General features: G+C 43.5%; 1 protein-coding gene across 1 annotated transcript; it reads right to left on the bottom strand.

Annotated features, from left to right (window-relative positions):
• Positions 1-1,375: 1,375 nt before the first annotated feature.
• LOC144492307 (uncharacterized) lies at positions 1,376-10,429 on the bottom strand. The gene is made up of 5 exons (XM_078210299.1): positions 10,286-10,429; positions 5,188-5,313; positions 4,471-4,514; positions 3,336-3,449; positions 1,376-3,227 (listed from the first exon to the last, which is right to left on the bottom strand). Exons 1-5 carry the CDS (start codon positions 10,320-10,322, stop codon positions 3,078-3,080), a joined length of 471 nt encoding a protein of 156 aa, XP_078066425.1. The 5' UTR covers positions 10,323-10,429; the 3' UTR covers positions 1,376-3,077.
• Between the last annotated feature and the right edge of the window lie 8,107 nt (positions 10,430-18,536).

Genomic DNA, 18,536 nt, shown 5'->3' on the forward strand with positions numbered 1-18,536 from the left:
AGCAGGTCAGAGGCTACAAATCCTGCTCCGAGTAACTCACCTCCTGACTCCCATCTACAGGGCACAAGTCAGGAATGTGAAGGAATACTGTTCACTTCTCTGGATGGGTGAAGCTATAACAACATTCAGAAGTCTTGCCTGCATCCAGTACAAAGTAGTCCATTTTGTGATGTTAATGTCTCTTTAAGAAAGTTTTTAAAAAAAATCATGCTCACAGCCTAATGTGATGTCATTGGTGGGAGGAGAATAAAACTGTCGGTCAGGTGACAAGGATTGTTTTTAGTTTCGCTTTGGCTGCAGTGTTAGAAGCATAGCTGAAAGAAGGCCCTCTCATTTTATTTTGGAAGTTTTACCAGTTAGCTGAAAGCACATCTTGTTTGCTATCCTGCAGTAAAAAATCTGTGTTTTGGTGTTTTGGGGAGTTGACAACAAAAGCTGCTCTGAGTTTTCAAGATCATTTGAAATCAGCATTCAACACGGGGAACTGGATTCCAGTATTATGTGAGCTTTAGCCTGTGCCGTGATAAATCTATTTAAAGGGATTTGTTTATAGGATGTTGGTTTTGATTGGAACATCTGATATATATATATATATATAGGTTAAGAGTTCTACGTTATTGTAGTTGTTTTCACTTGTAATTGGTGAAAGTTCTTGCTAATTTTCTTACTATACATGTTGACTATATTCTTAAATAAGCTGTGTTTGATAAAAGCTCCCTAGTGGGTCACTTGAATCATACCTGAAGTGAAATATCTCATACTTATCCGAGCCAAATTCAAGATGTAAAACCTATGGTTCAGGTGGGCTTCCTAAAACACTTTGGAGTTTCTGTCTTGAATTATAATGATTTGATTACTACCCCTTCTATAAATATTCAATCCCTCTACCACTGACGAACTGAGGCAGTAGTGTGTACCATCTGCAAGATTCGCTACAGAAACTCACCAAGGTTCCTTAGACAGAACACATCGAACCAACAAGCCTTATCATCTAGAGGGCCACCACCACTATCCGAAAATTAGATGTATTTCTGATTGCTACCTGTCAGTGGTCTGGAGGTTCCCCCTCCCGTAACATATTTACAAGCCTAGCTTGTAAATGTATCACCATTCCTTCACTACCGCTTGGTCAAACTCTAGGAACACCCTGCTTAACAGTACACTGGGTATACCTACACCTCAGGGAGTGCAGCAGTTCAGGAACACGGCTTACTGTTACCTTCCCAAGGGAAACGAAGGATAGGCAATAAATGGACGCCTAGTCAGTGACACCCATATTTAGTAAGTGATTTAATGTTTAGCTTTTATTTGGATCTGGGTGTCCAGGGGGAGGAATCACAGATCAAAATGGCCAGACAGTGAACAATCAAGAATTCTGATCGAATGTTAACCTTTATTATGAATGTGTTAGAACATACAAACGTAAGGCCACGGTGTGACCACACTCGTGCATTCCATCCAATATTGATCTCCTTGTGCGAGAAATGAAGTACTTGCCTTGGAAAGAGTCCAATTAATGCTCACACGATTGGCTTCTTGCATTAGGGAATTGACATATGTATAGCAGCTGTAAGTTGATGGATCTATATCACCTGGCGCTTATCACAACGAGAGGTAAACGAATTGGAAGATAGATACAATCATTATCAACTTAATGGGATAGACGTAGGTATTTCTCTCCCCTGGCTAGGGAGCCTGGAGCTAGTTATCGAAAAGGAGGTCCCTCATTATGGACTGGCAACAGGAGGGATAACTTCACTCAAAGACTTGTTGATCTTTGGAATCATTTATCCAAGAGGGATGTGGATATTACACGATGTAGTTTATCCTTATATTCCAAAATTTACTGCACTTTACTGCAGAACGGTTTTCTTGGAAGGAAACGCCCATAGCGCGGCATGGAAGCAACTTCTAATTTTTATGATGATGGTCGAGATTGATATTGATATATTTTTGATACTAAAATTGCGGGATCCCGGGATGGTGCGAAAAGCTGAGGTTGATGTAAATGTAATTACATATGGTTTGAAAGTTCTGCTTCCGTCCATGTGGCTTATGACTTTTAAGTGGGAGAATGATCTGAGTGAGATTTTTAACTTTTAAAAATGTATCAACAGGGGAGGCACGAATAAAATATTTACAGTTCTGGGTGGTGCCAGAAGAAGAAATCTAAGATAGTGGCTAAATCAAAATGACCTCACGAGACACCTCTTACCCACGGAATGTAAATGCGCATTTCACTACTACAAGAAGAATTGACGCCACCAGGCTGTACGTTTGAACGAGGAAAATAGTATAATGCATGTGGGAGGATTAAATGGAAGGAAATGTCGATGTGCTTGGCTGAAATCCGATGGGTGGACGTTCGTATACAACACTGTCATAGGCAAAGACTTGTTGAGATGAGTGCCCTGTTTCTGCGTTCTGAATACTATAAAATAACTGATCCAACTAAATGGTCATACCGTCTCCCATCAGAAAAGGCCAGGGATCCCAGTTACCTTTCTTCCCATTTGAAGCCTCTAATAATTTACACATTGATTGGTTTGTTTTTGCAAGAATTCGCGCTGATCCAAATTCCAGAACCTTGTTGTAATTACATCATAGAATCCCTACAGTGCAGAAGGAGGCCATTCGGCCCATCGAGTCTGCACCGACCACAATCCCACCCAGGCCCTACCCCCACATATTTTACCCACTAATCCCTCTAACCTACGCATCTCAGGACTCCAAGGGGCAATTTTTAACCTGGCCAATCAACCTAACCTGCACATCTTTTGGACTGTGGGAGGAAACCGGAGCACCCGGAGGAAACCCACGCAGACACGAGGAGAATGTGCAAACTCCACACAGACAGTGACCCGAGCCGGGAATCGAACCCGGGACCCTGGAGCTGTGAAGCAGCAGTGCTAACCACTGTGCTACCGTGCCGCCCGCTACATCACCTGCCCCTTCCTCCTATTGCAGCCAATTACAATAGAAGTTACAGTCAGCCCATTACATACACATCGTTTTAGTATTCGCACAACGGGACAGCCAGCCCGCCTGTAACCAACATCACAGGACTCTCATGATGTTCATGCGATCCAGGATTTTTCTCTTGGGTTGTTTCTTTTGATTTCAGCGTAGTCCACTTTCCTTTCCCCCTGGTTCACTACTGATGTTTTATCGGAAATGATGAGATCCAAAGACGCATATGTTAATTTACCATTGGTGCTTTGCTTGGCCTGTCGGAGCAACAATGACATTTCAGCCGCGTTTTTCGCTCAAATTATATTTTTCAGGCTGCCAATGTGTCAGAACTGGTTGAAATTAACTTTTATTCTCGATCTTACCAGGACATAAACGGTGCTACCTTCGTCCCTCATTTCCCGCTTCCCTGTTTCCGTCAGCTCTCCGAGGTTGAGAGCAGCGTAATTCGGATTCTCCGCCTCTCCTGCGCACACGTTCTGATAAGAATTTGGGTGAAATATTAACGTTACATCAAACCACAAAAACAACTTTGAGGACAATGACGACAACAAAAAAAAAGCTGAGTAGAATTCCTGCAGATCAGATCTGTTAATGACATCGTCCGGGTGATAACCACTCACAAATACAACGGAGAAAACTGGCGTTATTTATTTGAATATTGATTCACAGTCATTGCTAACATAACTCGTTCTGGTCGAGTGGGACTTGTGCATGAGCTACCCAGCATCGAACATATTTCCTAGCTACGGAGTTGATTATTTCAGAATTTTTTCCCCTACAGGGCCACTGGGAGCAGGTAAGGCCCGGTATAGCGGTCAGTGAACAGGTCCAGTCAACCTACACAGGACACTCAGAGATTCATGGTGCGGCTATTGGGTGATCATAGAATCATAGAATCCGTACAGTGCAGAAGGAAGCCATTCGGCCCATCGAGCCTGCACCGACAACAATCCCACCAAGGCCGAACCCCCGTAGATCCACATATTTACCTGGTAATCCCCCCTGACACGATGGGGCAATTTAGCTTGGCCAATCAACCTAACCTACATATCTTTGGATTGTGGCATAAACCGGAGCACCAGGAGGAAACCCACACGAATACTGGGAGAATGTGCAAACTCCAGACAGTCACCTGAGGCCGCAATTGAACCCGGGTCCCTGGCACTATACCACTGTACCGCCCTATATCATATAACGGAGCGGTCTATCTCTTCAGGCGGACGAATAGCCATCTAACTGACACTGACAAAATGCAAACATCTGCTGTCTGCAAGCGTTGGAGAATCCCTGGACTCATATCTCATTGTAACAATGGGACACTGACTACACATTCACATTGGTGGTGGGAACTCCGGTACTTAAGAACTCAACATGTTTTACCCCCCTGCGCTCGCCTTCAGCAGGAGCATTTTCGACATCCTGAGCCTATCAATATATCAGTGATGTAAGTGATTAGTACATTGAAATAGCAGCCTATTTCCCATCACTGAAACTGACCTGCTTCTTGGACTTGTCGGTTATGTCCTCAGTAGCCCTCCTGTCTACGAGAGAAAGACAATACATTAATGATCAACTTCATCACCTGAAATGTTTTCAGCAATAATTACTCAACGTTGGAGCAAAGTGACCAGGCGCATCAGCAGTGAAAATGTAACAACCGGTGCTGCATGTGGCTGAGATGGGATCCACGCTACAGAACACAATGCCAATTACAAACAAACCAAGGTACTGCAGATTCTGAAATTGTGAAGTAAAAGCAGAAATTGCGGAAAATACTCAACAGATCAGACATTGGTTACCTTTCCGGGTCAGTGTTCTGACACAAAAGCATGGACCCAAAACATTTATCTCCACAGGTTCTATCTGAGATTTGAGTATCTCCAGCACTTTCTGATTTTATGTACTCCTTTTACATTTGTATTCCAGGTTCACGGCATCTACCCCATTGTTGCTTCCCCTTCAAGCACAGTCAAATGCGAGTGGCGATTAACCGACAGAATTCACAACGCCGAGAACAAAAATCCAGTTAAGTTTAATGTTCATAGTTCGTGACATTCTGAAGTGTACATCCTGTTCTCGTCTCAGCACTGGGCCCTCGAACGACAAAACTTCTGCCAAAATCTAGATTCAAGTCTGCACCATTTCAGCTACATTTGCCACAGGATTACGCTGCATTGGGACGTTAGAACACAATTGTGAATCAGGACGTTTTACCATCAGATCCATCTAAGTCGCAGCGTTTGAAGAGAACCCGCAGTATCACTGTCATCGCTAGAATTATTAATACAGCCGCTGCAGATCCAGACACCTGGCGATAGGGGAACATCCGGTCTTCTTTACCTCGGGAGGACAAAGTTTAATGTTACGATTTGCAGGAGCAAGTGATGCTAAACATATGAGCAACGTTAGTTATCAAGTCGTACTGACATATCAAAATTGTCGTCTCATGTCTGGGTGTCCCACTTTGATTTTACTGCGAGGCCTCAGAGCAATAGTATTAAACTACCAGAGTGCAACACAGATTAAAACGCACTGTACATTTGTGATAACATCAGCCTTTTCTTGATTTTATGTAATGTTTCACGCAATGATTATACAGCTTTCTGCATGATGTATCATTATGACGTCTGCCTCTTTCTATTCCCCCAAATCTCTCAAACAGCCAAATCCTGTAACAATTAGACAAGATGCATTATTTGAAAATTACTTAAATAATTTAAGCAACGAGTTATAGTGGATGAAATTGACTATTAATTTCATCACGCTTCCTATTGATATATCCGTATAAACTTTCATTGTTTCTATGCTGCATGTAAGTTTTCGCTTAAAGTTCATTTTCTCCCTTCTTAGGAACTTTATAGTCTTTTGTTGTTGGTCCTCAACACTTCCCAGTCCTCTGGTCTACCACGTTGTACATCCTTCTTTTCAATTGAACGTTATCATTGACTTCATTGTTAACTGTGGATTTTTCCTCTTTCTCGTGCAATCCCGCTTTTTGTTTGGGATAAACACCTACTAATCATTTTGGACTAGCTGTTTGAATATCTGCTCATCTACTGACCTGTATCATAACTTGTTTACCCAGTTTACCTTACAACTCCTCCCTCATCATATTTTAATTGCCCTTATTTAAGTTGAAAACACCTGGAATTCTATCATATTGTGGTCACTACATCCTCAAGGTTCCCGAACGGCAACTCTCTTATTAATCCATCTTCATTATTCAAAACCAAATTGTTGTTTTCCAACTGAAATATTCTTTCAAAATCTGGGCATGGCACTTTAGGAAAGATGTCAATGTCTCTGAGGGAGAGGAGTGGGGTGTGGAGGAGAGAAGAGATTCACTAGGATTTTGCAAGGTCATGAAGATTCATTATGCGGGGAGACTGGAGAAGCTCGGGCTCTTTTTCAGAGTTTAGAGAAGTTTAGAATAATCTGATGGTATTGTTCATATCATTGATCTGTTTGATATAGCAAATGCAAAGAAATATTACAGTAAAGTTATGCAAAGGTACTGATTTAGGGCAATTTGGTCAAAATCAGAGGCGACATGGAGAAAGCCAATTCACAAAGCGTGTTGATGTCAGTTGGAATACATTGCCTGAAAACTCAAGGGAAGTATTTCAACAGTTCAATTTAGAAGAGAGTTGTATAAAACTTGAAGGGAGAATATTTCTAGAGTTATGGTGGCACTGGTGAGATGAATTAATTAGATAACTCTACGAAAGAGCTTGCAATGTTACGATAAACTAAACTCCCTACTTGTGTGCAGTACGATCGAAATTAAAACTGTTCGGTCCATGAAATTGTACAGTTCATTTTAAAAATTTGCAGTGAATGTGCATTCACTACATTAGCCTTCACGTTATGCCGGAGGCGGGTGACATTATGGCAGAGCAAATTCGCTTTGCAGTTTCAGTCGTGCTGAGTTATCAGACAGATATCTTTGCAGCTCCCTTTTTTCGAGTGTATGCAGTTGAAATTTTCCGTTCACCTCCACATGGTGAGTCAATTTATGATCCAATTAAGTTTCCACAAAGTTTATTATTTGTAAAGCACAAATCACGATAACTAATGTTAATGACTAACAGTGATTAATCTTTTGGCTATCCGCTGAAGTTGTCCCAAGTCCCTTTCCTCACATCACATAACTTCACCGGTGTTGTGGATGAGAGCTTTACAAGGGCAAGGCAATTGGAAAACGTTTTGATTGATTTATTCCTGCAATGGATCCCAATGTGAGTTTTGTTTTTTGGCAAGAGCCTCACACAGTCATAGTGACCCTTGAGAATTTGTACACAATAATACATTTCGTCCATTAATTTACATGATATTTGTGTTGCCGGCTAAGTCAACAGTATTGTCTATCCCAATTAGCTTGAGAGGTTGGTCGTGCATTGCACTATTGGACCCCCGACGTCCATGTGGTGTAGGTGCACCCACAGTACTGTTGAGGAGGGAGTTCTGGAATTTTAACCTAGCGACAATCAGGTAATGGCGACATATTTCCAAATCAGCATGGTGAATGATTTAGAGGCGATATTGCAGGTAGTGTTATTCCCAACTGTCTGCTGCCCTTGTCCATATAGGTGATAGTAGTCTTGCGTTTGTAAGGTGCTACCTCAGGAGCCTTGCTGAGTTGCTTAAATGCATCTTCGCTGCTGACACAGGAGGCTGTGGTTCTATTCTTTATTGTTGGAGATGGCCATTGCCTGACACTTGTGTCACGTGAAGGTTACTTGCCTTTTGCCAGCCCAGGCCTGGATATTGTTTAGGCCTTGCTGCATTTGGACATGGAGTGCCTCAGCATCTGAGGATTCATAAATGTTGCTGGACATTGTGCTGTCATCAGCGAACCTCCTCACTTCTGATCTTATGATGGAAAGAAGACGACCCGTGAAATAACCGAAGGAACTTGGTCCAGGACAGCATTCTGAGGAACTCCTGCAGTGATGTGCAGGAACGGAAATGATTGACTTCCCGCCACCACAACCATCATCCTTTGTGCCAAATATGATTCGACGTAGCAGAGATTGACATTGACAATGTCCCATTGATACCAATTTTGCGAGGGCTGCTTGATGACACAATCCGTTAAGTACTGCTTTGATGTCAAGGGAAGTGACTCTCATTGCACCTCCAGAGTTCAGCTCTTTCAGTCACGAATGAACCAAAGCTGAAATTAGGTCAAGAAGTGAATGGTCCTCGTGGAACCCAATCTGAGCATCATTGAGCATGTTTATTGCTAAGCAAGTGCTGCTTGATAGCGCTGTTGCTGATCCTTTCATCACTCAATCAATTTACTGATGATCCAAGACAGATTGATGGGGTGGTCATTTATCCAGTTGGATGCATCCTGTTTTTGGTGCACAGGACATATTGCCCGGTAGTTGCCAGTGTTGTAGACCTCGAAACAGTTTGATTAGGTGCACAGCATATTCTGGGGCACAAGTCTTCCATATTATTTTGGAATATTGTCAGAGCCCAGAGACTTTGCAGTGTCCAGTGTCTTCAGCCCTTTCCTGCTATAAAGTGGAGTAAATTGAATTGACTGAAGACTGACTTTTGTGATGCTGGGGACCTTCAGAGAAAGCCAAGTTGAATCATTCAATCTGCAACTTTGCAGAAGATTATCGTGAATGCTTAAGCCTTACATGTTGCACTGTTGTGCTGGGATTCTCTAGCATTGATGATAGGGATATATATGGAGCCTCGTGCTCCAGCCAATCATTTAATTCCTCCTGCAACATGGACAAGCATTCTCTGTGTATGAGATTGAAATAAGTTACGTACTCCATATGAATCATCCATCATCCTGGTACCAAAGAAAAACCAGGTAGCATGCCTTAATGACTATCGTCTGGTGGCTCCAACATCCATCATTAAGAAGTGCTTTGAAAGGCCCCCTAGATTGTTTGGATCCACTACAGTTCACCTATCGCTGCAACAGGTCCACAGCAGACGCCATCTCCCTGGCCCTACACTCAACCCTGGAACACCTAGCTAACAAAGACACCTACGTCAGACTCCTATTTATTGACTACAGCTCAGCCTTTATTCATTATTCCTACAAAACCTAACTCCAAACTCCGTGGCCTGGGGCTCAGCTCCTCCCTCTGTGACCTGATCCTAGACTTCCTAACCCACAGATCACAATCGTTAACGATAAGCGACAACACCGATGCCCCAGAAGACTGTCTCCCCAGCCCCTTACTGCACTCCATATACATCTATGACTGTGTGGCCAAATTCCACTCCAACTCAATTTTCAATTTTGCTGATGACACCACCATAGTGGGTCCGATCTCAAACAATGATGTGTCGGCCTACAAGAAAGCGGTAGACAATCTGGTGAGCTGGTGCGACAATAATAATCTCTCTCTCAATGTCAACAAACAAAGGAGATAATCATCGACTTCAGGAAGCATAGTAGAGGACATGCCCCTTTCCACATCAATGGGGATGAAGTGGAAGTGGTCGAGAGATTCACGTTTCTAAGTGTCCAGATCACCAACAACTTGTCCTGGTGCCTCCATGCAAACCCAATAGATTAGAAAGCCCACCAACGCCTCTACTTTCTGAGGAACTAAAGGAATTTGGCATGTCCGCTACGACTTTCACCAACATTTACAGATGCACCATAGAAAGCGTTCTTCCTGGTTGTATCACAGCTTGGTATGGCTCCAGCTCTGTCCAAGACTGCAAAAAACTACTAAATGTCGTGAACGAAGCTCAGTCCATCACGCAAACCAGCCTCCCAACCATTGACTCTGTCCACACTTCCCGCTGCTCGTTAAAGCAACGAGCATAATCAATGATGCCACGCACTTCGGATATATTATCTTCAACCTTCTTCCCTCGGGAAAAAGTTACAGAAGTTTGAAGACACGTACCAATCAACTCAAAAACAACTTCTGCTCTGGTGTCATCAGACTTTTGAACGGACCTACCTCTTATTAAGTTCATCCGTCTCTCCACCCTAGGTATAACTGGAACACCACATTCTGTATGTCCGGTAGGCTTTGGCTGTATAGCGCGCAAGAAACAATACTTTTCACTGCATTTTAATACATGTGAAAATAATAAATCAAATCAAGTCAAAATGAATCATCCACTACTTTGTCCGACTTCGTGACATGTGTCCACTCGACAACCCCTTTCTGCCGGAGCAATGAACGCTCTTCATCTAATAACGCTCTTCATCTAATTCCTTTAATAAAGTTCTGCTGTAGATTTGGGGAGATAGAACGGCCCGGATTATGCCCCTAAATCCAACAAGATACAATTTGCAGGAGTAATTTAGGACTCTTACCCTGATCGCGAAATGCGTAGCTGTCCTTGGCTGGCATACTGACAGAAATATGAGAAATTTGGCAGGTATAAACCGACGAGATGTCAACAGGTTTGAGGGAGCTGGAGACCTGATACAATCCCTCATCGTTTTGCCTTTCTGTAGTATTAACTCCAGTTCTAAGTTCCGTGTCATTTTTGAACCAAGTGAGGTTAAAATCTTTCGGGAAGAAACCAGCTGTTGTACAGAGCAGTGCGAGGGACGGAGAGGACAGGAGCGTTATCGTCACAGGTGTTGGCGGCACTGCAAATGAATTAATGGACATGAATTAAAATCGCTATTCGCGCATTACATCCAGGGGAAAGAACAGAAAAGTAATGCCTCCCTGGAAGAGAGAACATGTGGCAGCTGGAGTCGGGGAATCTTATCGCCGCAATAATTTGTGTTGCCTGAAACAGTGAGTGGAATTATATTTAATTACTATCTTCAGTGAGCATGCTGAGGGGAGACCCACTCTCTGTGCACTGAAATAAACTTAAGTTCCAATTACACTGAATCAGGTAGTGAGAAGTCTCAGCTCTCTCTGAAAGTGTTTCATCACAGTTCAGACATCTAGAATCGTCAGAGGTCAAATACGCAGAATACAAAATCAGACATGCCAAAGAAGCAGAATGGACCCGTTATCTCAACATTGCACTTCTACGTATGTCCCTGACCATGATTCCTCAAGTATGGATTCAATTCCCGAGACTTCTTTCCTGGTAAAACTCTTGCTGACACGATACGAATTTTTGTTTAGTATCTTACCTGTGATGAGCTTTTTGGAAATACTGTCGCTTCATCTGACCGGCACAGTTCTCCTCGTACATCGTTTCCCTCTCTTTACTTTTCCGTGGAAAAGATGGACAGGTTTCCGGCCGCAGTCCATGAGCTCTACCGCAGTCAGTTATTTGCCCTTCCCGCATTCTTAATATATTCCCGCAGTGTGAAGCTGATTCAGTCCCTCTCCCTGTCGCTGATGTTCTTTAATGGTCAATATGCTCATCAATGCTTGGCTCCAATCAAACACCAACGTGTACCATCCCCTCTGTCTGTGTGTTTAGATAATGTTGCATTGTTGCGCCTTTCCCAGCAGTCAAAACGCGTTCTAACCCGTGTTCAAACCCTTGCACTGATTATCTCTTTAGCTCGCTTTTATTTCCAAGTTATAGGCCTAATGTCACTAAGTAAGTAGATTTTGTATCCCATTCTTGTCATTATTATGGCCCCCGAAATATAGGCATATAGACACTGTGGTCTGTTCAAGGATATTTAAATGACATCAGTCCAGGACTTATACTCATTTTCTCGCAGTATTCATCTATCCATGGCACGGGGCAAAATATCAATCTTTCTCTATTGTTCACATTGAGAGTTCGCGAGATAGGGGAGAAAATTACTTCCTCTATTCTAGCCAGGAGATCAATTCTCATTAAAACACCCGCCCCTCCAGTTTCTGCATTCAAAAGTTATAATTCCAGCGAGAGACATACGACAGCTCTTGAACCTATTAAATGAAACTTGTCCAGGGCAATGCTTAGAGAGACACAACCATCGCCAACCGAGATCATCCATGGTTCTTCCTTTCCGCAGGCTAAGACATCTTGTGATACAAGATACCACAAGCCGCTTATTTCCTCTTCACTTTGAATAATTGATAACATTTTCTGCACCATTCCAATCTCCATCAGATTGGCTACGCCCCAGATTGAAAGTACAATTTCTGGGGCAATTATTATCTGTATCTCCATCATGTGCAAGCCTTGGAAATTCCACTCCGCACTCTACCAACCCCATTTACAATCTGAATCATTCTCAAGAAGTTACTTCCTTTCAAATGGCCACAGCTCACCCAGTCCACCCTGGCACCCGTTGAAACTATAAACCCAGAAGCCGCTACCTGCTGTGCAAGGAATATTTGACCTCTGAGTTTAAATTTCATCCATACATTTTTCCAAACAGATGACTGTGGTCCCGTACGTGATCGTGCATTAATTTCGCGTCCGCCCACACAGAAACCCATTCATTTTTGGATCCAACGAACACATTAATTGGCTCCTCCGTGCACGTTGTCTGAACACGATTGCAAACTGTTGTGAGAGTAGTTTTTATCCATGACATTTTCCTAGTAATTTATCCTCCATTCGTTCATCTTCTATTTGAAACATGTCCTGCTGTCTGGCACCGGAATCTATGGGAAGTATTTCTGCTTCGTCACTTCCATCCTCTTGGAGTCTCAGACTGAGTTGAAACAGGAGAAATTTCCATCCATGTTACAAAAATCCACTTCCAAGCTGTTAAGATCTAAAATTTAATTTATCAATCGATCTAAAAATAGAACCAATCGAGGTCGCTGTAAATTAAATCTATTAACTTTACATTACATCTAATTCTAACCTCATTTTAGAGCTAGAAAATTGCATGCACCGTCTCAACTTTAAATGCAATCTATAAAAAACAATGCCATATATTTGTATTTGAAATAAAATCTCTTTGTTGAACTAGATTAGATTTACTGGGCAACTCACTGCTGTGTGCTGGTGCTCTCGTCAGGTCTGTCTTAGAAATCTTAGAAACCCTACAGCACAGAAAGAGGCCTTTCGGCCCATCGAGTCTGCACCGACCACAATCCCACCTAGGCCCTACCCCCATATCCCTACATATTTACCCACTAATCCCTCTAACCTACGTATCCCAGAACACTAAGGACAATTTTAGCTTGGCCAATCAACCTAACCCGCACACCTTTGGACTGTGGGAGGAAACCGGAGCACCCGGAGGAAACCCACGCAGACACGAGGAGAATGTGCAAACTCCACACAGACAGTGACCCAAGCCGGGAATCGAACCCAGGTCCCTGGAGTTGTGAAGCAGCAGTGCTAACCACTGTGCTACCGTGCCGCCCTAGCGTGCCGTCTGTGTTAAAGGGGCGAATTAAATGTTGACAATAGTAATATATTTGGAGATTTCAGTTCGTCTTCCTTATTTTATACATGTTTACAAATAAATTAAAGCAGATACCTTGATACTTCCTATGTTTAACAACATTTTATCACTGTTGAGGTTACCAGAGCAGGTTCGAGACTGGATATTCTGCAGCGAATGATGAAATTATTGGTTACACAAAGTATCCCCGCACCTGCAAAGACAGGATTCTGCTAGAATAATTTGCATTTGTCTGGATGAGAGTAGCTGTAAAATGCGCGCCAAATCCCGAAAACTGCACCTAACATAAATCATTCCATTACTGAAACAACTATTACCTTCACTATCGGCGCACCGCAGTGTACGCTGTCTAAAAGATGCATCACTCGCCAAAGAGGCTGTATCATATAACATTTCAAGGCCGTCAGCCACATGGGACGAGCAGCTTTTTATCAAGATAAACAGCATCCTGACCTGGTCATGTGTCACCGTTTGTTCCTTGTCACTGGATCAAAAACCTGAAATTCCCATTTCAAAACATCGACTACAGCCATTGAAGAAAACCGTCCCGCGACCAAAGGGGAATGTAGAATATGAATAAGAAAATAATGGTGCTTGTTTGTGTTAACGTGACTTTTATCGCGAGAATTAATTGAGGTAAATGACAGATAATAAAAATCTCCAGATCCGGATTCATGTACACTGTAGTGATTCTATAGTATTATGGGATATCGAAAAGGAGAAAAATAATTGTCTATTCACTGATAATCTAATTTTCACTGTTCGGTAAATGCTGCTGTTCGTCGCGCGGGAACACGCAACATTCACTGCAAAGACTGTAAAGTAACAGCACAAATCGGACCTGAGTGAAAGTTCCTTCAGATTGTTCAGTTATTTTTCTGATATTCACCTGCAGAATTTTACGCTCGCCCGCTTCTCCCTTAATATCACTCACCGTGTACAATAAGCTCAGTCCCACTGCCATTGGAGATTAATCCATTTTTAACGCTGCAGTAATAGACACCAGAATCCTGGAAACTCACATTCAGCAGGTGCAATTCGGAAAATCCTTGATTTTGAGTCAGGTTCATTTTGCTTTTCTCGGTAGCCGGATCCAACATCACGTCTTGGCCGCCTTTCCACCAAGAAGCACGAATCATTGCAGAGGCATCGAAAAGTTGCACAGAGCAATTCATGGTAACATTTGTACCTTTTATCCGAGTCGCACGTTTGGGCATCTGGACCACCGAGACAGCGACCCCGAAAGTAGCTGTCAGAAATCAACACCAACAGGATTATGGGCAGAGGTAATGGGAACCATGTTTCAAATATAATGAAAAAACGGCAATAAACAATGGAGAGAAATATCCTCTCTACTATATTGCCTTCCCTATTTAATCAAACCATGATAAAAATATACACCTGTGAAAATAGTGCCCAGCGCTGAGAGGTAATGCAGCAGATGGAATGCAGACATTCTGCGCAAAGCCGATGAATCTATTCTGAAAGTCAGCGAGAACATTGACGGGTGCGAGAAATGGAGAGATTTGAAGATAACCAGACGTTAGATGTGCTGTAATATCAAGCAGCGGAGGATGACAGAAGCTACAACATCAATGTACTTGTTTTGCCCTACGTCAGAGCTGATAACACTCCGTGGCAGTTGAAACCACACATACCTCAATGTTTTTCGAGAGAATATGGAACATTTCGGTATCACATGAAAGTTTCCGTATTGGTGCAGACTTTATCTAATTAAGGATGTGACCTAATGGTTACAAAGTGCGTCCCCGCAGTGCGGCCAATACTGTTCGCTTCTACTTTCAGCATCTTTAGTTCAATTTCTTGGGGCCAATGAGTCAGTCAGTGGGGCGGCTGTGACCTTGGTGCTGTTTATCAGCATGTCCTTTTTAGAGCATAGAACATAGAAAAAATACAGCACAAACAGGCCCTACGGCCCACAGGTTGCGCCGGTCATGTCCCTACCTCCCGAGGCTTATATGTAGGCTTACCTATAACTCTCAATCCTATTAAGTTCCATGTACTCATCCAGAAGTCTCTTAAAAGACCCTATCGAGTTTGCCTCCACCACCACTGACGCCAGCCGATTCCACTCACCCACCACCCTCTGAGTGAAAAACTTACCCCTGACATCTCCTCTGTACCTACTCCCCAGCACCTTTAACGTGTGTCCTCTCGTAGCAGCCATTTCAGCCTTGGGAAAAAGCCTCCGAGAATCCACTCGATCTATACATCTCAACATCTTGTACACCTCTATCAGGTCACCTCTCATTCTTCGTCTCTCCAAGGAGAAAAGACCGAGCTCCCTCAACCTATCCTCATAAGGCATGCCAACCAATCCAGGCAACATCCTTGTAAATCTTCTCTGCACTCTTTCAATAATTTCCACATCCCTCCTGTAATGAGGCGACCAGAACTGAGCACAGTACTCTAAGTGGGGTCTGACGAGGGTCTTATAAAGCTGCATCATTATCTCCCGACTCCTAAACGAATTCCCTCGATTGATGAAGGCCAGCACACCATACGCCTTCTTAACCACCTCCTCTACCTAAGAGGCCGATTTAAGAGTCCTATGGACGGGGACCCCAAGGTCCTTCTGATCCTCTACATTGCTAAGAGTCTTACCCTTGATATTATACTCCTTCACCCCATTTGACCTGCCAAAATGGACCACTACACATTTATCCGGGTGGAAGTCCATCTGCCACTTCTCTGCCCAGTCTTGCATCCTATCTATGTCACTCTGCAGGTTCTGACATCCCTCCAAACTATCCACAACACCACCAACCTTCGTGTTGTCGGCAAACTTACCAACCCATCCCTCCACTTCCTCATCCAGGTCATTTATGAAAATGACAAACACCAAGGGTCCCAGAACAGATCCCTGGGGCACTCCACTGGTGACCAACCTCCATTCAGAAAAAGACCCGTCTACAACCACTCTCTGCCTTCTGCAGGCAAGCCAGTTCTGGATCCACAAGGCAACAGCCCCTTGGATCCCATGCCCTCTCACTTTCTCGAGAAGTCTTGCCTGGGGGACCTTATCAAACGCCTTGCTGAAGTCCATGTAAACCCCATCTACCACTTTTCCTTCATCAATGTGTTTAGTCACATTTTCAAAGAACTCCACCAGGCTCGTAAGGCACAATTTGCCTTTGACAAAGCCATGCTGACTACTTTTGAGCATACTAAACGTCTCTAAATGTTCATAAATCCTGTCCCTCAGGATCTTCTCCATCAACTTACCAACCACTGAGGTTAGACTCACCGGTCGGTAATTTCCTGGGCTGTCCCGATTCACTTTCTTGAATATAGGAACCACATCTGCAATCCTCCAATCTTCCGGAACCTCTCCCGTCTCCATCGACGACGCAAAGATCATCGCCAGAGGCTCTGCAAACTCTTCCCTCACCTCCCACAGTATCCTGGGGTACATCCCATCGGGTCCCGGTGACTTATCTATCTTGAAGGTATTCAGAATTTCCAACACATCCTCTTTCTTAATGTCCACATACTCAATCTTTTCAGTCTGCCGCAATCCTGTAGTACAACCACCCAGGTCTTTTTCCACCGTGAATACCGAGGTAAAGTATTCATTAAGCACCTCTGCTATTTCTTCTGTTTGTGTACATACTTTCTCACCTTCACATTTTATAGGTCCTATTCCTTCACATCTCATCCTTTTACTCTTCACATATTTATAGAATGCCTTAGGCTTCTCCTTAATTTTATCTGCCAAGGCCTTCTCGTGACGCCTTCTGGCTCTCCTAATTTCTTTCTTAAGTCCTTTCCTACAAGCCGTATACTCATCTAGATCCCTATCATCGCCTAGCTCTCTGAACCTTTTGTATGCTTTCCTTTTCTTTTTGACTAGGTTCAGCGCAGCGTTCGTGCACTACGGTTCCCGTAACCTACCAAAACCTCCCTGTCTCATTGGAACATTGCCATGCAGAACTCCAGACAAACATTCCTTGAAAATCTGCCACCTTACTTCAGTACCTTTCCTCGAGAATACCTCCTTCCAATTTATGCCTCTAATCTCCTGCCTGATGGCTTCATATTTCCCCTTACGCCAGATAAACACTTTCCTAGCTTGCCTGATCCTATCTCTTTCCAATGCTAGCATAAAGGAGATAGAGTTATGATCACTATCCCCAAGGTGCTCCCCCATTGAGAGAACCGACACCTGTCCAGGCTCATTAGCCAGTACCAGATCGAGTACAGCCTCTCCTCTTGTAGGCTTATTCACATGCTGTATCAGGAAACCCTCCTGAACATACCTAACAAACTCCTCTCCATCCCAACCCCTTACCTTAGGGATATTCCAATTGATGTTTGGGAAATTAAAGTCTCCCATCACGACAACCCTGTTATTACTACATCTCAGTAAGAAGTCTCACAACACCAGGTTAAAGTCCAACAGGTTTATTTGGTAGAAAATACCATAAGCTTTCGGAGCGCTGCCCCTTCGTCAGATGGAGTGAAAACCTGTTCTCCAACAGTGCACAGAGACACAACATCAAGTTACACATGTTGTGTCTTTTTTATGCACTGTTGGAGAACAGGTTTTCACTCCATCTGACGAAGGGGCAGCGCTCCGAAAGCTTATGGTATTTGCTACCAAATAAACCTATTGGACTTTAACCTGGTGTTGTGAGACTTCTTACTGTGCTTACCCCAGTCCAACGCCGGCATCTCCACATCATGATTACTACATCTCTCCAGGATCTGTTTCCCTATCTGCTCGTCAACATCCCTGTTACTATTGGGTGGCCTGTAGAAAACACCCAGCAAAGTTATCGACCCCTTCCCACTCCGAACTTCCACCCACAGAGACTCCGTAGACAATCCCTCCACGGCTTCCACCTTCTCTACAGCTGTGACACTATCCCTGATCAGCAGTGCTACTCCCCCTCCCTCTTTTGCCTCCCTCTCTGTCCTTTCTGAAACATCTGAAACCTGGCACCTGAAGTATCCAGTCGTGCCCCTGTCTCCAAGTCTCCGTAATGGCCATCACATCACACTTCCAAGCATCGATCCACACTCTAAGCTCATCCACTTTATTCACTACACTCCGGGCGTTAAAATAGACACATCTCAAACCTTTGGTCTGAGCTCTCCCCTTTTCCATCACCCGTCTATTCTCCCCCCTACACTGTGTACAATCCTTCTCTATTTGTCCTTAGAGCCAAAGCCCTTCAACTCTCACTCTGTTCCCTTCTCACTCCGCTGCCCACTCTCAATAAATGCTGGCCAAAATGTGGGCCAAAATGCGGGCTCAATAAAC

The sequence above is a fragment of the Mustelus asterias genome, chromosome 4 (assembly GCF_964213995.1).
Source record: "Mustelus asterias chromosome 4, sMusAst1.hap1.1, whole genome shotgun sequence".
Taxonomy (NCBI): domain Eukaryota; kingdom Metazoa; phylum Chordata; class Chondrichthyes; order Carcharhiniformes; family Triakidae; genus Mustelus; species Mustelus asterias.